At 38.8% G+C, this 19,495-nt stretch overlaps 1 protein-coding gene across 2 annotated transcripts in view; it reads right to left on the bottom strand.

Moving 5' to 3' along the window:
* Nucleotides 1-13,559: 13,559 nt before the first annotated feature.
* LOC126480712 (BCL2/adenovirus E1B 19 kDa protein-interacting protein 3) overlaps nt 13,560-19,495 on the bottom strand; it is a 296,896-nt gene continuing 290,960 nt past the window's right edge. For both annotated transcript variants that reach the window (XM_050103966.1, XM_050103965.1), the window contains 3 exons: nt 18,570-18,649; nt 16,135-16,278; nt 13,560-15,775 (listed from right to left, as the gene is read on the bottom strand). In XM_050103966.1, the coding sequence (XP_049959923.1) occupies nt 15,724-15,775; nt 16,135-16,278; nt 18,570-18,649 (276 nt within the window). In that variant the 3' untranslated portion in view covers nt 13,560-15,723. The remainder of the gene's footprint in view (nt 15,776-16,134; nt 16,279-18,569; nt 18,650-19,495) is intronic.

The raw sequence follows: 19,495 nt of genomic DNA, 5'->3' as shown, positions 1-19,495 counted from the left end.
GAGAGAGCATATAAATTCTTTGTGCCAAGAAAGTTTTTAAATGTAAAGTAACAGCATAAATATATAAAACTACATGCACACATTGATAAATAGGAGATGTCAGCCTGCTCCAAAAATAAGAATTACGTGTCAAGAAAGGCACTAACACCACAGAAAGCAGTGAACCAGCTCTTTAACACATTGGAGCCTAACGGGTCGGCAATCCAGTGAATACCCGGATCCTGAGAAAATTTACTAATTCACTTACCTCTTTAGGCAGTATATGAGCTTAACCTTCCATCCTTCCTCTTTATGAATATGTACACGTTCAGCACAAATAAATTATACAGGGGTTTGTAGGTATGATCTAAAGATACTGGTTTTCAAAATTTTCTTAAGTTAGGTCATAGAGAATGGTAGGCTATTGATTTAAAATCACTTGTCAGCAGGAAATACTAAATGTGTCATTTATAGGTAAAGTGTATTACTGTGAAATGTTTTCTCTCTCATTTTTACAAAATAGAGGACTTCATTAAGATATGAAATCTTTCAAAACACTGGGGAACACAAAGGCCTGAGTTACATGGCCTACAGTAGTATCTAGTCTCTTTCCTCGATACCTTTGCTACAGCTTTCCCTTGTTCTCAACAGACCGTGCATCTTCTAGCCGAGTTTGTTTTCTTTTCTGTTGGTGGCAGTTTCTCAGGAAAATGACGTGCTGTGAATCTGTTTGTACTTGCAATTCCAGATGCAGAATGAGTGTCTTTATTTAGTTCTACCCCTCCTTTTTGAACCAATTGATTTACAGATACAGATAAAATCTGCTAATGCACAATTTTTTGATATTGTTAATAATGTTGATATTCAAAACTGCCCTCAAAAATATGGAAGAAAATCTTTTTCCACGATTTTACAGTCTTTTGTTGGAAGGACAGTAACTCGTCAGCTAGCCTCCTCTGTCAACACCTGTTTTAGACAAGTAGTAGTCCAATATGTCTGGCTTTACTACCTCAGCATATCCACTCCTGGATTTTACACTGACATGCGAAGTAGTCATCTTATGCTGTGTTGACGACATGTGTACATCACGTTTGTCTTTCCATTTCACGTAGAAAAGGTGTCCTTTGCAATGAAATGTCATTTCTCCTTTCTTCAGTTTTTGATTTATTAGGTCTCAGGGCAAACGTATCTTGTTCTTCATCACAGTTCTTCAAGGACTGCAGAACTTGTATAAAATCTGTCCATGTATACCACAAGTCCTTTTCCCAAGTAAGAGGAGCATAGCCTCAGCAGTAGGGATTTGACAGAATTGTCAAAATTTCCTTTTTGTCCAGTATAAACTTCAGTATAGCACATGTAACCTGTTTGAGTATAGCACATGTAACCTGTTTGAGCATCACTTACAACATACGGTTTTATCCCATATTTCTCTGGTTTGTCTTTCATCTAAACACAGAATCCAATTCTTCCTCAAAAAGAACATATTGCTACATCCACTGTCAGGTTTCATGATGGATAAAGGACTTTTCTGCATCTTTCTGTGAAAAGATTCCAAACAGGTCTTATTTTATGCAGAAGGTCATGGCCTGGTTCTTGTTGAGGTATCCATAGCACATTGTCCACACGCAGCATCCTGAATATGGCAAAAATATGTCTCGTGACATGGAGAAGCAAATAGTGAAGCAAGCACAGGGTCTTCAGACAATAATCCCTAAGTTTAGGTTTCTTTGCAATGCACATATGCAAAACGATTGCAAAAATTGATATACTTCATGTATCCTCACTGCTCTCAATTTCTTCCATTAAGATTTTGGTTTGCTTCTGTTCTGCTGGTGAAGTTCAAAAATAGTATCAGTAGCATATATGTTTGTCTCTGGCTTTACATTCAGAAACATGCTGTGATCAAAAAATTGTAATAAACTGTCTAGTTCTGCTAATGTATCAACAGGAACCTGAATTCCACGCGTTTCTTCAAACAGAGGTAATTCAGGGAGTGCATCAAAATGACGCCACTCATTATGGAGGGCAGGCTGCTGAACTGAATGACAAACCTGACTAATGGAAACTTGTGCATTAGCTTCTTCATACTCACTACCCTCATTTATATCAGCAGCACAGGTTTCTCTCTCCAGTTCAAGTCAGTCTTCGTCATCTTCTGAAAAATCGCCGATGCTGTCCGAAAGATAGTCAAGTTCTGAGCCATTGTTTAAGAGTTCTTCAATTTCTAAGTTTGACAAGTGATCTTTGTTAACCATATCCACTATTTATATGTTTTTACACATGGGAAGGATCCACACAACAGCAGAACATGGCAGCCGACATAAAACAAAACAACCTTGAACAATATTCCGAGCACACACACACACAGTTCTCGTAACACTGGTACCATTCACGAGAGACTGGCATGTGCTAACCATCAACAATGCACTTACGACAAGCCAAACAATTCGTCTCACACTTACAATTGTAAAACTTACATTTAAACCATAAATAAATAAGTCGGAAGTGAAGAACATATGACAAACGTCTGTTGGATTTTATGGTTAAAACATAGTCAACATATCTAGTGTGTCCGTTGGCTCCAATAGGTTAATAGCCAGCAACAACAGGGAAAACGCTGCTCAGAATTTGTATTATAAAAACAAAAAAACTAATAGAGGAGTTAACAAGAAGGAATAAACAAGTCTGTGAGGCATAGCTGAAATTCGTGCAAATATACCCTCAGCTATCTGAACAATACTGCCTGCAACATGTGGAGAAGTAGCTATTTTTCACAATCACATCCTCTTTATCATCACATGAATCAGATCTCTGCTCATATTAAGGATTGAGAAACTGTTACTGTTGAGCAAAAGTCATGAATTTGTATCAAAGTTAAAGTAGTCCTATACTCGGGGAACAAGAGCCGTCTAGACAAGGTCTTAGTAGAAGATGGTTTGCTGACTTGTTATGAAGTGTGAGGTGTGTATCTGTATGATATGATGTGATGTGGATGACTGCAATGAGCACTTGTTATGGATGAAGGGAAGGGAGAGGCGAAACCCGATGCTGGCACATAGGCTACTCCTCTCTAATAGCATAAAGGGTTTCCCTGAAACTAACATCACCATCAGCATTGTCATGTGCCCTCACTCCATGAGACACTGTGGTGAAGTTAAAAATTTAATCCAGCATATTGGCACAAAGACTGATTATCAGGAACTTTTTGTCACCTATTCTCTCCTTATTGGCCAAATACTGCCAGTGAAAATTTTGCACTATCAGGATTAAAACTAGGCAAGCATGCATGCATTAGTGACTTCGGGTACAGAGTTGGTTGATTTTAGTATATATAGTCGTAATTTAGAATTTACTGAGAGAGGAGATGTCCACAGACCTGCTTCATTAAGGCCTATTATTATTATTATTATTATTATTATTATTATTAACAGGCAAGTTCCCAAAATATTGCCTTCAATGACTCGATCATGAATAGAAATGGTGCAGTTCTGGCACAACTAGAATCTGATTCAACCAGTATGAAAACTCCACCCCAGTGTTTATGGACCAAGTAGGTCACTCAGTCCCAGACAGGCCAGCTGCAGCTGGTAGCTAAAATAATGGGAGCATTAATCCATTTTCAAAGTCATGATGGAAAGTTGCCCACAGTTTCAATGTTCTCCTGTATTTTTCACTTTGAAGTAAGCTGTTGCTAGCTTGTGCACAAACTGGTGGATAGATAAAACATCTATTCACCAAGCGGTAGCAGAAAGAAGACACATATCAAGGTACCAAAATTTGCAAGATTTTGGAGCCATTGGCTGCTCCTTCTGGCAGAAGAATTGAAAAGGAAGGAAGAGGGGGTTAAAGAAAAGGACTCTTGCGGTCTAGGAAATGGGGAGAGTTCGGAAAAAGTTGCTGTGAACTCTGGGTTGGTGGAGACTCATCAGACGGGATGAACTGGAAAGACTTATCGTTGGGGACTGCACTGGACAAGATTTGAAAACCTGAGTTCTGAAAGGTAGAAGACAAGATAGCACCCAAGACAGAGGTTTCTGCCAAAACAATGTACAAAGCTAAGTGCTTTGTATGTGACAGAGGTGAGAGGAGGGAGGAGCAAGGAAAAACAGGCAAGTCAGAAAATGAAAGATAGAAGAAATGCTGAGACCAAAGAAATTAACATAAATTAAAGCCAAGCAGGTGGCGAGAACTGACGACATGTAACACTAGTTCCCACCTGTGGATTTCTGAGAAGCTGATGTCTGGTGGAAGAATCCAGATGGCTTTTGTGGTGAAACAGATACTGAGGAGGTCATGAATGCCACGTTGTAGAGGATGCTTTGCGACAGGATATTGTGCTTTACCAGTATACACCCTTCGCCTACGCCCATTCTCCTAACTGATAAACTAGTAGTAGCCATGCTAATGTAAAAGGCTAAACAGTGTTTACATAACAGCTAGTACAGGACATGTCATTTCACAGGTGGCTCTCCCTTTGATAGTATATATTTTGCCAGTTACAGGGATGGTACAGATGGTGGTGGGAGGGTGCATGGGGAAGGTTGTACGAGGTGCATTCAAGTTCTAAGGCCTCCGATTTTTTTTCTCCGGACTGGAAAGAGATAGAAACATGCGCATTGTTTTAAAATGAGGCTGCGTTCATTGTCAATAAGTCTCAGAGATGGCAGCACCATACGGCAGATGGAATTTTACCACCAGCAGCGAGAATGAGAACTGTTTTAAATACTTAAAATGGCGACGTTTTCCTTACTTGAACAGCGTGCAATCATTCGTTTTCTGAATTTGCGTGGTGTGAAACCAATTGAAATTCATCGACAGTTGAAGGAGATATGTGGTGATGGAGTTATGGATGTGTTGAAAGTGCGTTCGTGGGTGCGACAGTTTAATGAAGGCAGAACATCATGTGACAACAAACCGAAACAACCTCGGGCTCGCACAAGCCGGTCTGACGACATGATCGAGAAAGTGGAGAGAATTGTTTTGGGGGATCGCCGATTGACTGTTGAACAGATCTCCTCCAGAGTTGGCATTTCTGTGGGTTCTGTGCACACAATCCTGCATGACGATCTGAAAATCGAAAAGTGTCATCCAGGTGGGTGCCACGAATGCTAACAGACGACCACATGGCTGCCCATGTGGCATGTTGACACGCAACGACAGCAGGAGTGGGACTTTCTTTTCGTCGGTTGTGACAATGGATGAGACGTGGATGCCATTTTTCAATCTAGAAACAAAGCGCCAGTCAGCTCAATGGAAGCACACAGATTCACCGCCACTGAAAAAATGATGGTGTCCATGTTCTGGGACAGCGAGGGCGTAATCCTTACCCATTGCGTTCCAAAGGGCACTACGGTAACAGGTGCATCCTACGAAAATGTTTTGAAGAACAAATTCCTTCCTGCACTGCAACAAAAATGTCCGGGAAGGGCTGCGCGTGTGGTGTTTCACCAAGACAACGCACCCGCACATTGAGCTAACGTTACGCAACAGTTTCTTCGTGATAACAACTTTGAAGTGATTCCTCATGCTCCCTACTCACCTGACCTGGCTCCTAGTGACTTTTGGCTTTTTCCAACAATGAAAGACACTCTCCGTGGCCGCACATTCACCAGCCGTACTGCTATTGCCTCAGCGATTTTCCAGTGGTCAAAACAGACTCCTAAAGAAGCCTTCACCGCTGCCATGGAATCATGGCACTGTGAAAAATGTGTACGTCTGCAGGGCGATTAAGTCGAGAAGTAACGCCAGTTTCATCGTTTTCGGGTGAGTAGTTAATTTGAAAAAAAATCGGAGGCCTTAGAATTTGAATGCACCTCGTACCTTGGAGGGGGTTCAGAGGGGCAGGATTCATCGCCTTGGGAAATGGGTGCAGAAGGAGCATAGCGTCCAACAAGGTTATCACGGAGATTGGGAGAGCAACAAAAAGCTCTGCTTGGTTTGTTGGGCAAAATGTTTGACAGAATGGACCTCTTTTCAGGGCGTGATTTTAGAAAGTGATAGCCTTGTTGAAGTAGTTGACTAATGGATTCATGACCAGGATGATATCAAGTGACAAGAGGGGTACACCTAAGTTGTTTCCTTTGGAGGTATCAGCAGTGCCGGATTTGGATGTGATGGCCCAGGAAACGTGCTTTTGAACTAGGCTGATGGGGTAATTACATAAAGTCAAGGCCGTGGTGAGATTGGTGGTGTACTGCTGTAAAGAGTCTGCATCTCAAAAAAAATGGCTCTGAGCGCTATGGGACTTAACATCTGAGGTCATCAGTCCCCTACAACTTAGAACTACTTAAACCTAGCTAACCTAAGGACATCACACACATCCATGCCCGAGGCAGGATTCGAACCTGCGACCGTAGCAGTCACGCAGTTCCAGACTGAAGTGCCTAAAACTGTTCGGCCACACCGGCTGGCTGTTTTGTGAATTCAAACTAGAGTAAACTAAACTGCTATTCTCGATACTCATGTATGTCTGTGTTGTAAAGCTGAACGATACAAATGGTGTAATTGTGGAAACACTATTTAGTAAATGAGAAGCCAAAACTATAACTGTATTTTTTCATTTACTTTGCTAAAGTGATTAGCAAACTATATTGTGCGGTACAGTGAGCAGTGCTATGACGCATGTCGTCACAGTGCCTGACTTGCCATTCTAACAGACAACCTAACAGAATGAAAATGCTTTATAAAATTACCAATTGAATTTTGAAAGAGTAAATAACAAAAATGTTTCTACACAAACGCTTTGAAAATTTAGGTACAGAATCTGAATGAACAAAATTCCAGATCTAGAATAATATGCACGCAAATGCAACACTGCACTCTGAGAATAACTATCTGTTTATGAAATGAAATCTGAAATAAACTTCACCTAAACTGACTCTGATAATAAACTCTGAAAAGCAAAGCTAACTATAATGTGACTGGCCATAACAAATTTTCATGTGGCTTACCTGTGGCAACGGAAACTTGGTACTTCTCGAAGTGATGAGCACAAAATATTCAGTGCAGCAGCTTGCAAGCTTTTCGTGGAATATTTGTGGAAACCATGGCAGTCATAGCGGAGTGGCCGACGCTGCTGCAAGTAGGCGAACGCAAACAGACAGTAAAGGCGGAGCGGAGGCGCCCACGACTCACTCGGCAGACAGGACAACACTCAGTCTGCATCTCAACAAATATGTTTGCCTCTAATGCGTATGCTGTCCCATACAGTAAGTGCACTCTATCTTGGATACTATGTTTTTGTTGTGGTCTTCAGTCCAAAGACTGGTTTGATGCAGCTCTCCCTGTTACTGTATCCTGTGTGAGCCTTATCATCTCTGAATAACTAGCACAACCTACATCATCCTGAATCCAAAAGCTTCTATTCTCTCTATCTTTCTATACTGTTTATCATCCATGTTTCACATCCATATGCGGCTACACTCCATACAAATACTTTCAGAAATACTTTTCCTGTCTTTGGATGTCTACATTGTACGTCCTCTACTTCAGCCATCGTCAGTTATTTTGGTGCAAAAATTCATCTACTACTTTCAGAGTCTCATTTCCTAATCTCATTACCTCAGCATCACCTGATTTAATTAGACTACATTCCATTACCCTTGTTTTGCTTTTGTTGATGTTCATGTTATTGATTCCTTTCAAGACACTGTCCATTCTGTTCAACTGCTCTTCCAAGTCTTTTGCTGTCTGTCACAGAATTACAATGTATTGGCAGACCTAAAAGTTTTTGTTTCTTCTCCCTGAACTTTAATTCCTACTCCAAAATTTTCTTTGGTTGCCTTTACTGCTTGCTCACTGTACAGATTGAACAACATTGGGAATAGGTTACAACCCTGTCTCGTGGCCTTCTCAACCACTGCTTCCCTCTCATGCCCCCTCGACTTATTACTGCCATCTGGTTTCTGTACAAGTTATAAATAACCCTTCGCTCCCTGTATTTTACCTCTGCTACCTTAGAATTTCAAAAAGAGTATTTCAGTAAACATTACCAAAAGCTTTTCTAAGTCTACAAATGCCATAAACGTAGGTTTACCTTTCCTTGACCTTACTGACCCGACAACTTGTCTTAGAAGAATTGCCTCACATGTCCCTACCTTTCTCCAGAATCCAGAGTGCCCCCAAGGTCAGCTTCTGCCAGTTTTTACATTCTTCTGTAAAGAATTCATTTCAATACTTTGCAACCATGACTTATTAAACTAATAGTTCGGTAATATTCCCATGTGTCAACACCTGCTTTCTTTGGAGTTGGAATTATTACATTCTTTTTGAAATCTGAGGGCATTTTGCCTGTTTCATTTATCTTGCTCACGAGATGGCTGGCTCTTCCAAGGCTATCAGTAGCTTTGGTGAAATGTCGTCTACTCCCAAGCCTATGTTTCAAATTAGATCTTTCATTGCTCTGTCAAATTATTCTTGCAGTATCATATCTCCCATCTCATTTTCATCTATGTCCTCTTCCATTTCTATAATATCCCCTGCAAGTTCATCTCTTTTTATAGATCCTCTATATATGCTGGTGAGCCAAAACATTGTGACCACATGCTTAATAGCCTGCTTGTCCATCCTTGGAACAAAATGCTTTACTGATTCTGTGTATCAGAGATCCAACATTTTATTTGTAGGTTTGTGGAGATATGTTGCATTAGATTTCTATTCACCGGTCATGTAATTCACGTAAATAGTGGGCCACAGATTTGCGTATGTGATGATAGTGCCCAATAGTGCCCAGATGGGCTTTGTTCAGTAAACGAATTTGGTAACCGAGACATCAACTTGAGTTCATTGTAATGCTCCTCAAGTCACTGTAGCATGGTTCTGGCTCTGAGATGTGGGCAGTTATACCACTGAAGGATAACATCACTGTTGGGGAAGACATCAAGCATGAAGGAATGCAGGTGGTTTGCAGCTGTCAGCTTGCCTTTGATTACTGCCACAAGTCCTACATCTCCCATTGCATAATAGTACTCCCACCAGTAGGCATCCATGACAAGCTGCACGTTTTAAGCCATTCACCTTGATGACTGCATTTGTGGAGACGACCATCGGCCTAATGTAGCAAAAAATGAGATTCACCCCAAACAGCCGACACATTTCCATTGATCAACACTCAAATCCCAATGGTCCTGTACCCACTGCAATCATAATTTATGATGCCGTTGGGTCAACTTGTGAACACATAGGGTAGTCTGTTTAGGTGGCTTCATGTTCTACAATATTTGATGAATGGTGTGCTCCGATACACTTGTGTGTACACCAATATTGTTCTCTTTTGGCAGAGATGCCACAGATCACCATCTATCCTACTTTACAGAGCAAACAAGCCTCTGAACCCCATGTTATTTGAGTAATGGACATCCAACCATTTAGCACCTAGTGGTAGTTTCACTGTCCTCTTACATCTTCCCATAGATGCTCACAACAGTAGCATGTGGACAGTCAACCAGCTTCGGCATTTTTGAGATACTCTTTCACAGGCTCTGCTTAATAATAATCTGCCCTTTGTCAGAGTTTTTTATCTCAATGGATTTCCCCATTTGCAGCCCCCTATCTTTGCTAGGGTGATCCCTGTCTGTCTGCTCCGCTTAAGTACTTTTGTTATTGCATCATGTGCCCACAATGCCACCAAGCAGCATCCAATTTCATGGTGGGCAGTGGTCATTATGTTTTGGCTCATGAGTATTCCTTCCATCTTTCAGTTTTCCCTTCTGTGGTTGGGACTGTTTTCCTTATGAGCTGTTGATACTCATACAGCTACTTCTCTCTTCCCCAAAGGCCTCTTTGATTTTCCTGTATGCGGTATATCTTTCCCCAAGTGAAATATGCTTCTAAATCTTTACATTTGCCCCCTAGCCATTCCTGCTTAGCCATTTTGCACTTCCCGCCACATTGATTTTTTAAAAATGTTTATATTCCCTTTTGCGCGCTTCATTTTATATATTTTCTCCTTTCATCAATTAAATTCAATCTATGTTCTGTTATCCAAGGATTCCTACTAGGCCTTGTTTATTACCTATTTGATCCTCTGCTGCTCTCACCATTTCATCTTGTAAAGCTACCCATTTGTCTGCAGTATTCCTTTCCGTTGAGATAAGCAGCTTTGACAAAGGGCAGTTCTGTTTGGGACAAATTTAAAGAACTAGAGGTTGCCAAGATTTTCCAAGGGATCATTAGGCAATGGTTGGCTATAAGAGGGAAAGAAATTCAATAGAAGACTATACAAGTCAGATAACAAATGACATCACTGAAGAGTTAAGCAGTAATGCCTAGTGCTTGGATTTTTAGATAAATAAATATTTACTGCAAATACATATTTTAAACATTTTTGATTGATTAAATGAATTTCTGTTTTTCTATATTAGCAGATAATATTTGCATTTTTTATCAATGTACTGGATCTCAGTTTATTTCATTTCTGTTCTGTGTTACTTAAACATAGAAAAACCTGAACTTCTTAATCTTAACATAAATATCCATTGCCCTAAATGCAGAGTGTATGTTATTCTATTTCTGCATCCACTTCCAGCTGTGTTTTTATCATCTTATCAGCCACACTCATCATAGGAGCAGGGATTCCTTGTCAATAGCTGTATTGCACCATGTCTCACCTTTCCCCCAGTTCACTCACAAGTGGTTAATTTCTGGTGCTGTGAACTCCAAGGCTACACTACAGTCCCTCATGTAAAACCAACAAGTTATTGTATCCAGTAGTATGTTGCCGAATTTAAGGATAATTTTGGTTCAGATAATTGTGTCCTGTTCTGCCTAAGACGTGCGAAAGCAATACATATACGGCGATCCCAAGTCATACAACACTTGGAGGGCAAGAAACATATCACTGCAGTTTTGTGCCTTAGTAAAAAACAACCTCTAATTAGTGATGCAGTTCCAGGCTTTTCTGCAGGCCCTGACACGTTTTCAGTTTATTGTAAAGATTTATGTAGGGCATTTGTGTCAGCCAACCTACCTCTTTCTAAAAAAATAATCCAGTGTTAAGGAAGCTTTTCTTCAAATATTCAAATCTTGACATTCAAAGAGTCATAGTTTTTTTTTCCTCAACAGTCTTCCAAATTGTTACCAACAATTTGACTCTACTGGCAGGAATGTTAGGAATATTATTGTTGGGGTATTCATATATGACTATGCGATTTCAAGAAAAATTGTCTGCTACAAAGCCAAGAAATAACCACTGTGAACCATGTGTAACAGTTGGAAGATTATTTAATGAAGTAATACAAATTTTGTGGCCAGGTGGTGTGAAGTTTGACAATGTTTTAGTGTTAACAACAGACGCTGCAGCATTTACGAAGGCAGTGATAGGTCTTGTTAGCTAAAATGATCCATTTTACACATGTTGCTCGTGATTTACACTGACCATGTGAAGAAACTGGAACAGTGTATTGTAATGTGCACATGCTCGCTCTAATTTTGTTCAGTCTTAGTGGATTTACAGCATAAACATTACAAATTAAATTCAGACATGTTTGAAAACAAAAGTAGGTTTCAAACTATGTGCAAAATTTCTAATGTGTTAGATGACTATCAAGAAGATAATATTAATGTGAATGTGAGCAATGTGCTCTGCTACAAATGTGCCAGTCGAACATCTGGTGTCATGGAATGTTCATTTTTCCAGCATAAGACACTATTTTGGGATAAACTTCACTCATCTGCAATGGGCAACTAGAGGACGGGTCCCATTGTGTATTGTAATGAGTGGCGACCAGTCACGTGCTACAGCACACTAAGTATCTCACTAAACTTATGCCATTTCTCTTCGAATGCAAGCCAAAAACCACACTGAAATTTCGCCATCTCTTGTCAAACGTGTGCTAGTGTACATATAAAAGTGACGAAAACCTGTTTTGTAGTGCTCTCTCTTTGCGATAACTAGAAACCAGTATAGAGTGCTGAAATGATGGTCAGGTATGCTACAATCTATTGGCAAGGGCTGTAGCTTTGTTTCCGTACTGCGCGTGCTGACATGTGACGTCAACCATCCAGCACTATGGGTGCTATGTTGCTCACAGCAACAAGACAGTAGTTTTCTTTAAAACTGCATGTATCATATTTTGCAAGTGTACAGCATAAGGGATTTTTATGGAGCTGTTGTCATAACTGCGTCGTGGCCAAGTGGTTGCTGGCACGGTAGCTCAGTGTGTTCGGTCAGAGGGCTGCTTGTTCTCTGCAATAAAAAAACTGAGTAAAGGACTCACCAATCAACTTAACCAGATGTCTTGTGACATCCACCCAGACCAAATACAATGAACAATACCGAACACGCACATGCACAGAGATTGGCAGTTCGTGGACCCAGGTTTAATTCCCACTGTCACGGAGTTATTTTATTTTATTACTTGCAATGTTAAAGTAGTAATTATAAAATTTAACAATGGAAAATCCAGGATGGAATGTAACAGACTGTGTGTGCATAGTTTTGACAAAGGCCTTGTTGGCTGAAAGCTTATTTGTGACAGTCTTTTTGTTGTGTTTGTATGCGATTCAATTATAAAATTATACATAAAATTAATATACTCAATTCTGTTATGATAAATATTCTTGTAAGTCACAAGGCTGGAGGCCACCACATTGTAGCACGTTGGTAAAATTTTGCCTGAGCTGCCACTGATTGCAGGTCTTCAGCAATGAGGGAGGCATAGCACACACAGCATTTGGTAGTACTGCATATTATTCATATTCACTTAAATAAACTGAATTATAATTGAATATTTTACTTTGTCACATACTTCAAGTATTCTTAAGCCATACAAAATAAACAATTCTGATTATTAGCACCTAAAAATCTGAGCCTAGTAATGAATATCATAGTTTTGGTTTTGGACGTTGAAGGCACCTTGCATATGGGCCATCCCCTTCCTAGAAAATATGTTCCAGAAGAGCTGAAAGCTACTGGTGCAAAAAGAATATAAAATACTAAGACAAGAAATTCCACCAGAGTAAAGTCAGAAGACAAATGGAAACATTAGTGAAACAAATTTCCCCAGTGCAAATAATTTTAAGGATGACAAGCTCCTGCAGGTGTTGGTAAATAAGTTTAGTTTGGCTTCATTCTGTGTGGCGATGTTCTGCCCATTACCAATTAATTCGTGTGACTGATTGCACTTTTGTTAATGTCAGTCTGTGAGCATATTCAAGATGTTGATTCCTTAGCAGACATAATGGGTTGCTTGTCAGTGACAGTTTGAGTTGGTTTGCTTTGAAGCGTATTATAACAAATCTTCATACCAGTTAACATATTTTATCATTTGCTTAGCTATTTATTTATGTTTTCCAAATACTTGGAAATGCTGTTAAGGTATCAACACCCTTTAAGTTTTGGGAGCTATAAATTTTTATGTAGAATTCAGCTGTATAAGGTTCTGTCTTGAGTTTGTGGGTTTTAAATAACAAATTGCATGATTTTTATTGGGTTCCTACATCATTGTGAGCCAGTTTCTTTATTTTGGCAGCCATTAAAGAGAATTCAACAAATTTGGCATGTCTTCCTGAAGGTTAGGGCATTTAAGGCTTGCATTGATAACTATAAATTATTTTCATCACAGGAATACGTACAAACCAAATAAAATATTAATTCATATTTTTATTCATCTGTAAACTATTACATTAAGAGCAACACAGTCATAAAAGAAAAAACACACACACTTAAGAAATCCACGTCAAACAGAAGTTACCCAAAACACAGGATTTTTACTTGTGAATTTAAAAAGCTTTCTTCCATGGTTCATTTATTAGCATTACAGTATATAGATAGATTGTGGTTGTCAATATCTAAGTGTGTCAGGTTCTAATTAGATCTTAACACCTTTGGATCATTTTATACATCAATTTGCATGTAACTTCTAAACAGATGCTTTCAGTTGTAGCAACTTATGAGTCTTCTACTGAAAATTCCAACAGAATAAACTGTGCAAGAGCAAATTAAAGTAGAACTTTGTCATAACTCACTCGACTGAACTGTTATTGTACAAATAAGTTCAGTATTCAATTACTGGTGCACCACAGCATAAAAAGTTTGAGGACACACGCTATATGATTCAGCTATTGTACAGTGTGAGGGCTACTCGCAGATAAACTGGACACCTTTTTCCTCTAGTGATACTGACAATGTGCTGTCTCAAATGAAAAAACTTCAGCAATAATTTAAAGAAACTCTTCAGAAAGAGTTCTACAATTGTGCCATCAGCATTTTAATAAAGGTTGGACTTCTTTATTTTTTAGTTGGATGTGGTACTATATTTAAATTGAATACCATATGCATTCTTAAAGAACATGGATGGAAAGTTTGATCTATAGATGTCATTTGCTAAATCAATCATTTTTCCACATATAATCCCCCCCCCCCCCCCCACACACACACACACACACACACACACACACACACACACACACACACACACACACAGTATACTTTGATGGCCAATTTATAAATCTGTCACATACATACATGTGTGTCCTTATATCTAAGGTAGTATTTGCATATGAAATTGAAAAGAGTTATGTGATATTAAACTTGCAGGTCAATTCAGATACAGTTTGTACAAAACTTCATGAATAAATATGGATCAACACTATGCTGACCAATTCAAAGCTATAAGAAGGGATGCATTTCTATACCACTTGCACAAATTATCAAATGGAAGATGCAATATTCACTTATTAAAACTTATTTATTTATTTTTCAGCATCCATTAACATGTCTCTGAAACAGTTTTTAACATTATACAAGATGTATTATTACATTCCTCAGATTGTCATACATTCCAAGATAATGTAATATTCGCTTAGCAGTGTTTACATTACTGAGACTTAATTGACAAGATCCCTTTTCTGAGAAAGACAAGTTAATAATAAGTAGGATCAATGTCTGTATGCAAACTGTACAAACATTTGAGAAATAAGGAAATGAGCATGATGCCTGGACAAAAATGCTGAAATGATTGCAAATTACTTTATCACAGAACTCTCACATATATTAAAATGCTAATATTTGTAACATATATAGATTATATAATGTGCGTAAAATATATTAGTACATTAACAGATAATAAAATGGAGTCTGGAGAAACATGTCTTATTGTTAAGGTTGCAACAATTGTTCAGGTAACATTGCTACTGATACTTAAGTTGACAGTGATAAGAATTCACATTCATAAACAAAAATCGAATTTATTTCATAATATTGTTCACATATTCTTTAACAATCATTAAAAACTTGGTAAGAAAATTATACGGTGAAACCATTCACTTGATGCTACTTTTGTTCAGGCGAGAAAGTGTTGTTAGTGTAATTAATACTTAAATGAACCTGAAAGACTCCTGCTTATGTCACCTTTCCCAAGATTTTTTTTTGTTTTTTTTTTTTTTTTGTTTTGCTTAATTTGCTGCATACTTTAATGAATGTATACAAGTACAGAGAACACTGACACTATTTAACATACATTTATGATACTTTCTAACAACATAGCCTGCCTAAGTGTCACTTATACAAATCTCTACTCCTTTTATAAAATGGGTGGTGAGAAGAAAACCTAGTCACAAAGATTTGTGTATAAAGCCTACTTGCATGTAATGCCTGATAATTACAACATACAGAATGCAGAGGATGTACAAGACGTACAACACAAATAGAATGTCAACTGCATGCCTCATTTCCATCAGTCTTCTCGACAGTTTACGGTCCCATTGTTGGTACAGGCTGCAGCAACACGCCATCGTAGTGCACCATCATTCAAAATTAATTCGCGGGAGAAACATCCCTCTTCGACTCAGCCAGACACTAAAACATTAAAGTCAAATTTTTAACAAACATTTTGGAAAAAGACACTTTATATCTGTAATTAACCATGAAACAAAGCTTTACTTTTAGTAGGCACTCTACTTTAAACAAGAACAACAAATCAAAGTTACACAGGTTGTGTTTCTGATGGATTACTTTTTATTCATTCTATCAGTTTCCATAAACCTTAACAGGGATGTGGAAAGAGTGAAGTTAGACATTAATAGGTAGAAGCAGTCATTGGAGGTTACTTATAAGTTCTAAATTACTTTCACTCTGATAAAAGCCGCCACAGCTGCTGTTGTGGCCCTTTTATCATCTCAGTTTAATACTCTTCATAACATTAGAGCTGTACTTACCCAACACCTGTTCCCAGCAGGAGTGAGATGAAGTTTGTAAGGAAGAGGGTGTAAAGAACTTCTTTTGAAAACAAGCTGTTCTTGCCAACCTTAGCATGGCGAATGCTGTAAGTTTTTCTCTTCGGATGTTTAAATTTCCAGTCCCTAGAACACAAGCAGTTTTATCATTTTTAGCTTCAACTCTGACAAGATCTGGACTATAATATTATACTAGTTTGTCAAGTATGTGTATAAAAGAAAGAGCCCAGGTTACTTATCTCATTTAATACACAAGTTGTCTCCGTAAGATTAAATTTTTGAATGCCTCCCAGTTGATTAGATACTGATTGTTTTAAGTAACTGGTTTACGGAGCAATGCACTATAAAAATATTTGTGTGTAATTATAATTATAGGGGAGATGATTCACCATTCACATTTTTAAGTAACAGATTATTTTTATTTTGTTTGTTTGTAATTCACTTACACTAAAGCTACTGACATACATTCTTCTTGTCAGATCCAGTGATTAAGTTAATCAGTCCCAAACATACTCATCAATGAAAATTTTGACGCAACTTTATTTCCATCAAAAACTGATGACTACATCTGAAGTTTACATGTTGCACGCACACGCACACCTGTTCACAGGCAGAGGATTTGAAATTTTGAATATCCTCCACTATTTATTATTAACAGAGTCACAGAGACTGTTTTACACATCATGACAGCCCCCCCCCCCCTCTCTCTCTCTCTCATGTAAAACACTTCTAATTTCTAGAAACGTAGGGACAGGTTCCTTAGACTACAACAAAAAAAACTTGTTATGAACATACTTCCAAAAATCCTTTATTGTCAAGTTATTAATTGAAGTGGATCTTCAGTGACTTATCTGTGCATCCACTGACTCTTATCGTAGATGGTGTTGTGTTGCCATGGAGACTTGTTTACCTTTGTCTTCAACATGTCCGCTGTGTACATGTAGCACGGTACATGAGTGGGTTAACAAAGTGCATTCAGACTGGTAAGATATTCATTTCATGAGCAGACACACATTTTTATGAACAGTTGCACAAATGATAGTGGACACAAGGCTGCACAGCTGTGTCAGATGGTGTTTCCAGACAGAAGGCAGCCATATCATCCAAGCTTTGGTGCTTTATATAACTGTGCTACTGAGACAGGATCTGTAGCACCCCGGACTATGTATCAAGGTTCAAATGGCTCTGAGCACTATGCGACTTAACTTCCGAGGTCATCAGTCGCCTAGAACTTAGAACTAATTAAACCTAACTAACCTAAGGCCATACCCGAGGCAGGATTCGAACCTGTGACCGTAGCGGTCGCTCGGCTCCAGACTGCAGCGCCTAGAACCACACGGCCACTTCGGCCGGCATGTATCAAGGAAGACCAAGTGTTGCTCATATGCCTGACAAGGAAGAGCCCACCTCCAAGTTCAGCATAAGCAACTCTTTTGTATTTATATCACCCAACACATGAGAACTTTGGTGTCAGTCCATTGTTTGTCTCTTTAGTTTTGTTTACAGATGAGGCAACATTTTGAAGAGACAGAATAGCAATTGTCCACAACCAACACACAAGGGCTGATCACAATCCTCTTGCTACAGTACATGTTAAACATCAGGATCACTTTAAGATTAATGTGCGACAGGAATTCTAGGCGACTGACTGGTATGGCCATAGGTTCTCCCAGCATGTTTTACAGGAGCTGCGTACAAGGACTTTATTCAGAACAACCTCCAAGACGTATTTGAAAGTGTGACCTACAAGTAAGAAGAATCATGTGGTTTGTGCATGGTAGAACTCCAGAAGACTTCAGTCTCAGCATTCGAGATGCAGTGGCTGGTATCTACCGAGAAACATGGATAGGTAGAGGAAAACCAGTACCTTGGCCTGCAAATTCCCCCGACTTCAACCCATTGATTTACCATTCAACTCCATCTGAGTATTTGGAAGGATGTAGCAATCCACGATTCAAAGAATGCATTTGTGTTCAGTAAATTTTTAATAGTAACTAAAACTAAGGATTGCAGCAATATTGTGAAAAGAATAGTTGCTGCACACACACACACACACACACACACACACACACACACACACACACACACACACACACACACGCGCGCGTGCGATTGCAGTATCTGGCAGCTGAAGCACTATATGGTCAGTAGCAACTATCCGTTTCATAATATCATTACATTCCATCCTGGATTTTCCTTAGACTAAAACTAAGGATTTTGGGACATGTGTTTATATGTATGGTTTTTCCTTGTTTTGGTGCAGGGCACTTGTCCTCAAAGATTGTAAAAGTGTTTTTGAAACACACTGTGTGTGTGTGTGTGTGTGTGTGTGTGTGTGTGTGTGTGTGAGAGAGAGAGAGAGAGAGAGAGAGAGAGAGAGAGAGAATGAGAATATACTGAATACATAAATTACTTACTTTGGGGGTACTTGGTCAGGCCGACTGCTCCAGTCCCAAATCCAGTCTGTGCTACGGTCAACAGTCATGAAATCTCCATCCTGCAAAGTGAAAAAGATAGACGTTTAAATATGAAGCTATCATGAAAGGTATTCTGTAAATGTTTCAAACCTGTATACTTTAAGCAAAAATATTTACCAGTAGCCAATTCCTGAACTTCACTGTTCATTTATTTCTTGTTTAAAGGGTTCAGAGTAATTTCATTTACTGAAAAATGATGGTGTTTAAACTTTCTGAACAATATGTTTGTTCTTTGAATCTAAATACCAGTGAAATAATAGAATAATTTTAAAAAGTTTTTTCTATCTGGGTCAGTTGATAACTTCACAGGCAGCGAAAGAAAGAAACAGTGTTCACTATCAATATGTATTATCAGATTTAACTTAATGGCAGTAAGACATGGACAATGAACATGAAACCGAGGGTTACTCTGCCGAGAGAGGCATGTTGGTTTTTCTAAAACATGGAAGAAAATTTAGATGGATGAGGGGTCAAACTGAAGTTGAAGATGTAATTAAGACTGCAACAAAAATGAAGTGGCAGTGAATAGCCAGGCAAATGGATCATGGGAATATGTCATGAAATGCCAAAATATGAATTAAGACCAGAGCAATTGGGTTGTTGACAACAAAAAATGTTAAGGATCATGGACGAATACAGCTGGAACCACAATGCCTAGAGAAGTCTGGACGAGACATTTATTTAGCAGTGGATGTAAACTAATGACGATTAAATAACGAAAGTATGAAAGGGGCACATACCAGGAAAGAAAATATTCTAACCAACAGCAACAGAGGAAGGAGAAGGAAGAGGAAACAGACTAATGTAGATTATGCCCATGAAGGTGGCAGGATGAGAGAATGTGTTTACTAGTGTGTTCCCCTATC

This window comes from Schistocerca serialis, chromosome 5 (genome assembly GCF_023864345.2).
Source record: "Schistocerca serialis cubense isolate TAMUIC-IGC-003099 chromosome 5, iqSchSeri2.2, whole genome shotgun sequence".
Classification (NCBI taxonomy): domain Eukaryota; kingdom Metazoa; phylum Arthropoda; class Insecta; order Orthoptera; family Acrididae; genus Schistocerca; species Schistocerca serialis.
Note: the sequence above shows the minus strand (reverse complement) of the source record. Positions and strands in the feature narration are given on the sequence as shown.